The sequence below is a fragment of the Anopheles moucheti genome, chromosome 2, assembly GCF_943734755.1.
Source record: "Anopheles moucheti chromosome 2, idAnoMoucSN_F20_07, whole genome shotgun sequence".
NCBI classification, from domain to species: domain Eukaryota; kingdom Metazoa; phylum Arthropoda; class Insecta; order Diptera; family Culicidae; genus Anopheles; species Anopheles moucheti.
The window spans coordinates 80,877,660-80,888,533 of NC_069140.1; the positions used below are offsets into that span (position 1 = coordinate 80,877,660).

A 10,874-nucleotide genomic window follows, 5' to 3' on the forward strand; every position below is an offset into this window, starting at 1 on the left:
TCCGCTACCCAGGTACGTAGGGTGGGTTGTAGGGTTGTCGAGGAAGGGAGGGGGGAGTGGGGGTTGTACCGGGCAAAAGTAGAGGGAGACTCCTGAACCGGTACCCTTACCCTTTTCCGGTTATAAATACCGACAGTAACCTGTGGAAATATTGATCATCCGATATACAGCCCGCTACCGGTTCGTTTTTGTAATGGAATCTTTATTAAATTTAAGGTGTGTGATAACATTTTCAAAATAACGATGATGGGGAAAAAATATTGGTATAATTTATTATACATGGGTAAGAATAGGAAAAAACACAACCACATTACTTCTAAATGTCATAACAATTATGTAAAAATTGTACATATAAGATATTATGGATCATTATAATCACATTTATTAATAAACATCTTTTGATGTGAGGTTACCAATGATATCAGTTGAATATATTATATGAAAGAAATAAGACACATAACTTAACACGTAAAGTGAAAAATTTAGTATATTTGAGTTGTGTGGTAAACAAGCGCTAATGTGATGACGTCATGGGTTTTTGGGGCAAGTAACTGTGATTTACCTTCTTTGTAGTCATACTAGCACGAAAGACAAATAAGTTCCTTATTACTCATCGGCACTTGTAGCTTCGTACAAATTTTTCCGTCCGTTTCATCAACAAAAAAAGGCATTCACACGCATTTAAGAAATATGACGCAATGGAAGTTACACCCGGGGTGCTTATCAAATCGATGATAACGCGTCTTTGCACACAAACAAACTGTTTGTACTCCAATCAGCGGTACAATATGCAGCCTGACATAAAGTAAACAAAGGCTTTTCTGTTTGAAATCCTTGATGATTTTGGAGTTAATAAGGAGTTTTTTGATAAGTCTTGTTTAAACAAACCTCACACACCACATTCACCTTCCAAAGCAACATAAATGTGTGTCCGAATTTAAAGCAAAGAAAGAAGTATGCACAACGTCGAGGAGGGGGGAAAAAACGTGACGATGAAACGGATAGTCTCGCACTGGTCTCACAAAATTTGTCGTTTGAATCATGCGGCCAATGTCGATGAATAAGCACCAAACCGGATTCGCTGCGTGCTGTGGAAGGTTACCCATGCTGCCGCCGGGGGCATTTCCTTCCTTATTACGTCCCCTTGCCTGTTTCCTCCGTTTTCCGCGAGATTACTCTGCCGGAATGCATCACATCTGCGCCGCGGTGGATGAGGAGACGAACTTGCATCACTGCAGGAGATTGTTGTTTTCTTTTTGTGGGTCTGTTTAATGTGGTATTTGTATTATTATATTTATAACTTCCGCTGTAAGTGCATAACACACAGTTGAAGTTACTTTTGCCGCGATAGTTGTGTTTTAATTTGATAAAATCTCGTCGGGTCCTGCACGAAAAAACCCTTCCCTTGAATATTTTGCAGTAACGCTATCGCCCAACAGATGACACTAGTATTGCTCGCAGGTTTCGCATTGCCATCGATTGCAAAATGATACTAAAAAGTGCAAAGAAACTTTATTTCGGAAGTGTTTGAAGCATTGGCGTAAATTTAACAGAAGTTCTAGTCATAACAATCGCCGAAACCAGCAAAGAACTTGTAAATTCACGTCGATTGCAGTGCCGCACAGAGGTCTTAAGACAGAAGAATTATTTTGGTACTCTTAATGTAGCGCTAGTGACTTTGCTACTTAATAACCCTTTCTGCCCTTGTGCTAATTTTTTTTAGTATTCGCTTCTAAAATTGTCACTCGTTGTTTGAACTTGTCTTGAACTTAAGTCAATATGGATAAAACAAGAAACAGATACTCAGCATCTTTACATAATTCTGTAAGATTAATGTAAATCGAGTAAAAAGCTGTACTGATTGGCACCAGTACGATAAAGCAGCTATCTACTCCTCACGCTACAGTGCAAGGATGTTGTTGCCCAAGAATTTCTCGGGCGGTTAACGGATTAAAAAGTATTTAACCTGAGTTATGAGTTAATTTAGTTGCTTCGAATATATTCCTTTTAATAAGCAAAATCTCGAAGTTCCTGAAACTCTTTTGGGAACCTTTGTTTGGGAGACATTTTCTTCTTCAAACTGTCCAAAGGACACATTATCCTGGATGTACTAGACCTATGGTGTACTATATCACAATCCCTCAGCAGATCGTGAATCCGAGACTACACAGATCTTCATACTGTATCCAACAATTGATTAGATATATAAATTGTATTTGATTTTATGTTTCACAAATACTTTGAACACATTTTAAATTATTGCAGAATTAATCACACGTGCTTTACAAGGAGTTTTGTATTATTCTGGCAATTTTGTCTACTTCGAGACATGCGTCACAAGTAGAAAACTGCCTTAATTTTAAATTCGAATCTCAAGTCATCATTCATGTTCGAAAACGGTTGCACCGTTCCTAAATAATTGGAAGAAAATCCATTCCACGAAAAACAAATCAATAAAAAATTTCAAATCACTATAATAAGTTTTACTGAATAGAAATTAATTATTTTAAACAATTAGACAACGCTTTTCTGTTTCTTGCCGACCGATTGTTCCGAAAAAAAATCCTCTGATGTTCGAAAACCTTCGGTTCCACTTCGGCAGACGTGCGTTTACACCTCGGTTGAAGGGTCGAAACCTTACCATTAGATTTTCATCAGAAGTACGAGAACAAGAGTGCGAAATAAATTGCGTTCGCATGAGGTTTGCGGGTGTGGAATCTTTGGTGGCATTACGCACAAATTCCAAAGTGGTCAGTGGTTGTGGTTTTTGTTTCGGTGATTGGCAGCAACATCCCTACCAGCAGCAGCAGCAGCAAGTACGGAAAGGAAAACAAAAACCCAACATTTCGTAGGCTGCTGCTGGCAAAGTAGTGTGTGGGTAAGCCTGCTGTGTGTGTGTGTGTGTGTCCTACATGCGCCTGTGCTGCTGGTAGTAGTGGTTGTGGCACGGGAACGTTTCTAGAGCCAGTGTTTTATATTGCTGTTTTTCGAATTGCCGTTTTTTTTTCTACCCCTTCAACTTGCAGATCTCGTGCGTTCCGTAAATGTTCGATCGTTAGTGCGTGCGACGGAGAGCTTCGAATTGCTCCAAATCTACATTTTCCGTGTATGTGCGTGCGTGCGTGTGTGTGTGCGAGAGAGGGTTTTTCGAAACGTCACGTCGTCGTTGTTGTTTTATTTGCGTTTTTGTTTTTTTTGTTGCTTAACCCCATCGATAGTGTCTGGATGAGGGTGGGGAGGAAGACGGAGGGGGAAAATCACAAGTGATTCTCCGCTTTGCAGCAGTGCAGCACCTTGGGAGCAGCCAAGCAACCGATCGCCCAACGCATATTGGAAAATTCAAGTGAAAAAAGGTGTAGTGTGCGAGTGCAGTGAGTGAGTGAGCGCGTTTGTGTGTGTGTGTGTGTGTGTGGGCACTGTATGCGAGGGGTGTCTCGTAAGATTTTTCGTCGTCGTCGTCGTCCCCCCCAAGTCGTGAATCGTGAGAAGCAATTCTGCAATTAGAGGAATCAGTTGCTAGCTCCACTTCCGCGAGTTTCGAAGTGTGTCATTCAAGTGTCGCGGCAAAGCCTGTGTCCCTTCGAATCGGGACGTGCGCTGTTGTGTGAGTGGCTCAAGTTCGCGTACGCTACACGTAAACAGATCATCAACCTGAGTAGGCAGTAACAGCAGTATTAACAACAACAGCAGCAGCAGTCCGTGCGTGAAGGCCTCGTCGTCGTCGTTGTTGTTTGCCCCGGAAGTGAGAATGGATTCCGATGACGAAAGCTTCGAGGAGCACGATTCGGGCAACGTGTCCAGCGGAGATGACGACTTCGCGATGGATGTGGACATCAACAATCCGCGGGACCGTGGCCAAGAGACGGACGAGTACCCGTACGATGTACTTACGACCGACGAAATCGTACAGCATATGGTCGACTGCATCAAGGACGTGAACAGTGTCGTGGAGGTGAGTGTCGTTGGCCACCCTTATTTCCCAGTGCAAGAAAAACCTATAAACACACACATACACACGCATAAGAGGGACGATTTTTCCATCCTTTCTTTTAGTGTGCCACTTCTGTAATGAGGTCTCTCTTTCAAATGCTCATAACGAATGCGGATTGGATTTTGGAAAAGCAGATATTCGAGGTCACTCGTGTGGTGTGGAACCGCCGTTCTACATTCTATCGTGGAGCGCGCGCTTCTGTCGTTTTGCGCTGCTGCTTTATAATGCCTCGGTGACGATTATGGTTCTCTTTCCTGCATTTCACCAACTGGTGTTGTGGTTCTCTTTGTTTTGGCTGCTTTGGCTGACGGAGGAACTGTCAAATTGTTGGTACGGAATGGGGGTTATATCTAGGTCATCGTGTGTATAACGCCTTTATATGCCTTTGGACGAGCATATCATTTGCATGTTGCTAGCCTACTTTGATCAAAGCCCGCTTAAGCTGTGCTCCAAAGTCAGAATTAACGTATTTTTGTCGTCGCGATTTAATTGCGTTATGATTTTTTCCGCACCTTACCGTCCCTTCCGCCCCCCTTGTGCCTGTCCTTCAATGTTTTCTCGACTCCCCCCACCCAGTCAATTTGCGTATCATTTTGGTGCGTGTGTGTTATTACGTTGGTTTTGTTGGCTGGCTGGCTGGATTGGATGGAAATGCGTGTGTGCCTTTGGGTGGTTGTGTGCGTGAGCATACAACAGACTGACGGTCAAGGTGTTTGTAAACGAGGGTGTTACTCGGAACTGTCAAAGTTGCAATGTTTTGTTGTGAGAGCGAAGAGAAAAATAAATAGAATTCAAACATGCAACTCCAGAAGGGACGAGGAGAGTTGAAGGGCTGTTTAAGGGAACCAAAGTAACCTTCTTTATTTTCTTGCTTTTTTACAGATCCCTGCCACCATCACACGTATTCTGTTAAACTATTTCAAATGGGACAAGGAAAAGCTGATGGAACGGTTCTACGACGGTGATCAAGATAAGCTATTTAAGGATGCGCACGTTATCAATCCGTTTCGGAAGCCAAGTTTAGCACTCAAGCCAAAGGTAGGTTCGGTAGAACGGTTTTACCGAAAAGCATAATAATTTTTACACCCACTCACACGGACCTATAACATCTTGTTCTCTTTATTTATCACTTCCAGATCAAAAAGTCCAGAACGGAGGATTGCGAAATATGCTACTCGACGTTTCCTCCCAGTGTAAGACCGCTCGCCGTTTAGCTTCTTTGTCTGTTGAACGCCACCAGTTTATACGTCGTATCGAGATTGTACAACACACCGTTTTGACATTGGCCTTTGAAAGTGAATCTTTCTCCTTTTAGAGATTGGTGGCGTAGATTTCTGTTCTACCGTTCCGTTTGCGTCTCTTCTGTGGTGTTATTTTCAACATAGCGCTTCGTCCCGTGCACATGCACGGACAGTTTAAATTTAAAAGCGTTTCAGTTAGTTTGCCAAACGTTTTTTTTTATTGTTTTCTTTTCCCGGATACCTGCCGCGATGTTAACCGTCGTGTGGTGTATCAAAACAAAAACACACTTGCGCGAATGTAGCCAAAAGTCTGGCCGTTCGTTTCTGGTGTTCGTATCACACAGGCAGCTTTGTCGCACGGTTTAGGACGAGTGACCTTCAAGGCCATTCACAGTTGCATTCTGTTAGGAACACACAAGTTGATGTTTTTTTTTCGTTTGTGTCGTATCAAATTGTTCCAATTGATTATGTATTAGCTTGTGAGCGATTAATTGTGTTTTTTTTATTTGTTGTTGTTGTGTGATATTACAGGGTTTTCGAGTAAAAGTGAATAAGTTGGGACAGGATCCTTCCAAAGTTGAAATGGAATATATCGAGGGGGTAGGTTGCCCAAATGTGTTGCACTGTATGGCACTAAGTGGGCATTGTTGTTTAATGTTGATAGTTAAACATTACCCGTATGTTATGGTTGTGAATCATTAGCTCCTAAGCTGAACACTTTCATGTGTAAAATAATCCAGTTTTTCTATTAGTCAACTACTGTCTGACAATTCTTGAAGCAACAAAATAACCATTCTACCTAAATAACCAGTACCTAAAGAGAATGTATTTTACTTCATTGTAAAATTTTCCTATACTTCATCGAAACAGTTACAAATCCGATGATTCAATTCTTGTAGCATGTGAATTTTGTATTTTAAGCAACGTTTTTTATATGTTGTGCCGTTTGTTTTACAATCACAAACACTGTACACAACAATCTATCTTCACTTCATGTCACGAGACGACGATATCCTATCAAAATATATGACTTACAGTCTATAATCATAATATGAGAACACTTGTGGTGAAATAATAGGAATAGCATAGCAACATCGAGAACCGTTTAATGGAATTGGAATGGAATGAAAACTCCAAACAAATCAAATGTTCCTGTTGTACAGATTTCAAGCTTCGAGAAGACATGTTGCACTACATAATATTTTCAATCAACTTGAAACAATTCCAGAAATTACTTTAACCTCTATACTTTAACTCGAAACCTCTTTAATGTATGCCACACAAGAATACTTATCCGCCAGCTTTCGATAGATTGATGATCGAACACATCAAGACAAAAAATCTATGCCAATGGCATTTGCATGTAGACTGCTCTGACGAGATAGACGAGACACATCCTGGCAAACAAACGATCGTTCCGATTGACATTTGATCCCGTTTTCTCCACAGATGATGACCGGTTTGGAATGCGGACACCGTTTCTGTACGCAATGCTGGCAAGAGTACCTGACCACAAAGATCGTCGAGGAGGGGCTCGGTCAGTCGATAGCGTGTGCGGCTCATGGATGTGATATACTGGTCGATGATGTAACGGTGATGCGATTGGTGCAGGATTCGCGAGTCAGACTCAAATACCAGCACCTTATCACCAATAGTTTTGTCGAGGTAAGCCAGCAATCAGCAATTACTTCGCATCGCAAACATCGCACGAGAAATTGTTTACTAGCTCGATTGTTTAATGTCTATGACTCGTTCCGTTCTCGCTCTCTCTCCCACTTTGCATTCGGCCACGGGGTTTCCTCGCTGTTTAGTGTAATCGGTTGTTACGGTGGTGCCCATCGGCCGATTGCACGTATGCGATTAAGGTGCAGTACGTCGATCCGCGACCGGTTGTCTGCAAGTGCAACCACGTGTTCTGCTTCGAGTGTGGTGAAAATTGGCACGATCCTGTACAGTGTCGGTTGCTAAAGAAATGGATCAAAAAGTGTGATGATGATTCAGAAACTTCCAACTGGATTGCCGCCAACACGAAGGAGTGTCCGAAATGTAATGTAACAATAGAGAAGGACGGTGGCTGTAACCATATGGTAAGAAGGATACGATAGCGATATAGCTGATGAAGGCAGGTTAATTTAACATCCGTTAAATTGTTACAGGTGTGCAAAAATCAAAACTGTAAACATGACTTCTGCTGGGTATGTCTCGGATCTTGGGAACCGCATGGTTCTTCCTGGTACAACTGCAACCGATACGACGAGGATGAAGCGCGTGCGGCACGTGACGCTCAGGAAAGGTTGCGTTCAACGTTGGCAAGGTATGTATCAGTGCATGCATGCATCGGAATTTATGAAAATTGTCATCCCTTTCTCTTTCTCCTACGCAGATATCTACATTACTACAATCGCTACATTAACCACATGCAGTCGCTTAAATTTGAACACAAGCTGTATGCAGCTGTAAAGGAAAAGATGGAAGAAATGCAGCAGCATAACATGTCTTGGATTGAGGTAAAGCAAACAATCACAGCCCGGTGGTATGGCAAGATGCATCCGTTAATACGATTCTTCCTCCAATTTGTTAGGTCCAATTTCTGAAGAAAGCTGTCGATATTCTCTGCCAGTGTCGCCAGACACTCATGTGCACTTACGTGTTTGCCTACTACCTTAAAAAGAATAATCAGTCACAGATCTTTGAGGAGAATCAAAAAGATTTGGAAACGGCCACAGAAACGCTATCCGAGTACTTGGAGCGTGATATCACGTCGGAAAATTTGGCGGACATTAAACAGAAAGTACAGGATAAATACAGGTTAGTATTCCGGATGCGCAAGCGGATGAATTGGGCCGCCACAAGAAAGCCATAAAATGCCTTTTTTTTCTTTCTTTCTTTCTTTCTCGTCTATTACCCATCAATCAGATACTGCGAGAAGCGTCGAAAAGCGTTACTGGATCACGTACACGAAGGCTATGAGAAGGATTGGTGGGAATACACCAACTGATGATGATGTTTGTTAGCAAATGGTGTATGAGTGCGGATTGTGTAACACGTTCTGATCTGAAGCGTTCGAACTTAATATGTAGGAGAACATCTAATAATTTATAGCTTTGTTTGGGTAGTTCCGCGTCGACGGTTACGCGAGGGTTTGATGCGGTGGTACGCAACATAACTTCTTTCGCAATAGAAGGATGCCGTCTAGAGTGTTCGCGTTCGCTTTGTCGGCAATGGTCTGTAAGCTGCCCGGGTTCCCGTTGAACTACGCGGGACCTTGGTATCAAGACCAATTTCAACTGTACCCATCCGTGTCCCACAACCCAAAAGAAAAACAAACCCCCCAAACAAGCCTTCACTCAGTAACAACGCTATGTTTAAATTATAACCGAACAGATAGCCAAAGTAGGTTTTGTTATCTACCGCTAAAGTAGAGAGAGAAAGAGAGCAAGTAAGAGAGAAAAAATTAGCATATCGTGCAGTTTGCAAAATTGTATCAGATCGACCACACACAGAACAATGCTCTAGAGCTCTGATCCATTCCATTGGAGCTGCTACGACGACGAGTTTTATTTCCGTTTGCGTTTCTCGATTGATGTGGGGTTCAAAAGATTTTTGTTCAAACGTAATTAAATTGTTTCCTTTTGTCCCCTTAAATTTGTTGTTTCGTTTTCTCGTAAAATGCACCTGCACACACGAACACGCTATTATGATAGGAACTGTGTAAGCCCTAGGCCTTAGTTTTATAACACGGAATGCTCTTGTGTTACCATCGGCAAAACAAAAATACACACACCCAGCTGGAACTCCGTTGCATGATGCTACGAAAATTGTGACAAAAGAATGGTTCACGAAAAGTTGTGTTATTGAGTTTAAAATTCATCGACATGAAGGATGCACTATGCTTCATTCTGAGGTTGTAATGTTTGTCTTGTGTCCGTTGGATATTTTGAGCAATTTGAACTTTGAGCGCTGGTGATTGTTAAAGAAACAAAACAAAGCAAACAGAAAAAAAAAACACAGTTGTATCGAAGCGATTCTTTGTTGCATGTGTTGTTCACTCGCTGTAATTTAAACCCTTATTGATAACATAGAAAATTGTACAATTAGATACGGTAAACAAACAAATACACACACACACATATCTGGTGCCTGGTGCGTTGGATTGTGTGGATGTGGTGTTTTTGTTTTTAATTTTCACCTACAAATACACGACCACAAGCACCGAACCCATCTCTTACCGCTCTTCCGGAACATTGTTGGAAAGCCATCTTGCCATCTAGCTGTTTTGTGTTTGCTGCAAACAGACCGACCTTGCATAGTGTGTGTGGTTCTTTGAAGTGTGATAATAATAAAACTACAGGTGGTACAAATTGGAGAGAAAAAAAACATATTAATTTGTTTCTTGTTTTTGATTTCGTTGCTTTTTTGTGGGTTTTTGTTTAAAGGGGTTTAAAAAAAACAATAGTTTGAGAGAACAAGCTCCCCACCATCGATCGAGATCAAGCGCGGAATAGTTAGCGAAAAAAAAAATGTATGTATGTGTCCTTTGTTTTTGATAATGTAGCATCAATTAGATTTGAAGTCCCTTCATTTGTACCAGCATAGCTGAACACTTAATCTATGTACGATATGTTTTTTGCTGCTGTTTATGTTTTGCTGCCGTAACTTTTGTTTCCAAAAAGTGTATTTCTTTCGTTTTGTTAAAGGTTTAGAGGAATTTAAATGCTGATACATCGGTAGATCGGCAAACGAGCAACGGTATAGAGGAGCTTTTGCATCGGAAATGGAGATAAACACAAGATAGAATTACCGAAACACACTCTGTACATAGTGGCCGTACCGTTTGTTGTGGTCCCCCTCCAAAGAAGAAGCAGAATCCGCAGAACTTGGTCGCACAGGTGCGGTCGTGTGCGTGTGTGTGTGTCTGCGAGATGTGTAAAAATATATTTCAAAGATGGATGATATATTAATTGACGTGAAAGTTAATTGCATGTTGTAAGCGGTTTAATGCCTAACACCCATTCGGTTAGGCAGCGGACGAATACAGCCGCGGGTTACGCGGGTTAGATCAGGAAAGACAGGAATACCGAAGTATATGTACTGTTGTTGATTGTGTGTTGTTTGCAGACAAAAACAGGAGAAAATCGCGCTCTAAAAAGAAAAGAAAACAAAAACAAGCAACAGAAAAGAGGACAACCGAAACAAAAACAAAAAAATGGCGTCTGTACTAAGTGTGCTGTACTGTATAGAGTGCGTTTGCGTACCACGAATAAACGACCTTGTTAGCGGCGAACCAAGTGAAAGATGAGTAAACAAACAAATGAAAGGAACAAACATAAAGAAAAAGTTTAATGCGGATGAGGTAAGGAAGAGAAAAAAAAATATACATAATGAAAGATGAATATATATACATTCGAGAAAGAGAAAGAAGAGAGAAAGAAGTGCATCCCCTCCTCTTTGCATAAAAATAAGGTAAAAGAAGAGAAAAGATACGTGAATTTACTTTAGAGAAAAAACAAAACAAAAGGAAAACGCAAAAAGTGATCAAATATATTGCGATAGAATGAAAAACAAGCGGAAAAAAAACAATAAAACTAATAAATACAAGCAACCAAAACAGAAAACCAAACAGAAAAAAGCAGGGTTCGTTC

General features: G+C 41.3%; 1 protein-coding gene across 3 annotated transcripts; it reads left to right on the forward strand.

Moving 5' to 3' along the window:
- Positions 1-2,655: 2,655 nt before the first annotated feature.
- Positions 2,656-10,627, forward strand: LOC128309488 (E3 ubiquitin-protein ligase ariadne-1). 3 transcript variants are annotated; one of them, XM_053045892.1, is made up of 11 exons: positions 2,656-2,878; positions 3,027-3,952; positions 4,874-5,029; positions 5,128-5,184; positions 5,764-5,832; positions 6,682-6,897; positions 7,044-7,319; positions 7,389-7,546; positions 7,616-7,739; positions 7,814-8,040; positions 8,149-10,627. In XM_053045892.1, the coding sequence occupies exons 2-11, from the start codon at positions 3,749-3,751 to the stop codon at positions 8,228-8,230; spliced, it is 1,569 nt and encodes a 522-aa protein (XP_052901852.1). In that variant the 5' UTR covers positions 2,656-2,878; positions 3,027-3,748; the 3' UTR covers positions 8,231-10,627. The 3 variants fall into 3 exon arrangements, with proteins under 3 accessions (XP_052901852.1, XP_052901851.1, XP_052901853.1); XM_053045891.1 differs by having other exon boundaries at positions 2,656-3,952; XM_053045893.1 differs by lacking the exon at positions 5,764-5,832 and having other exon boundaries at positions 2,656-3,952.
- Positions 10,628-10,874: the final 247 nt, after the last annotated feature.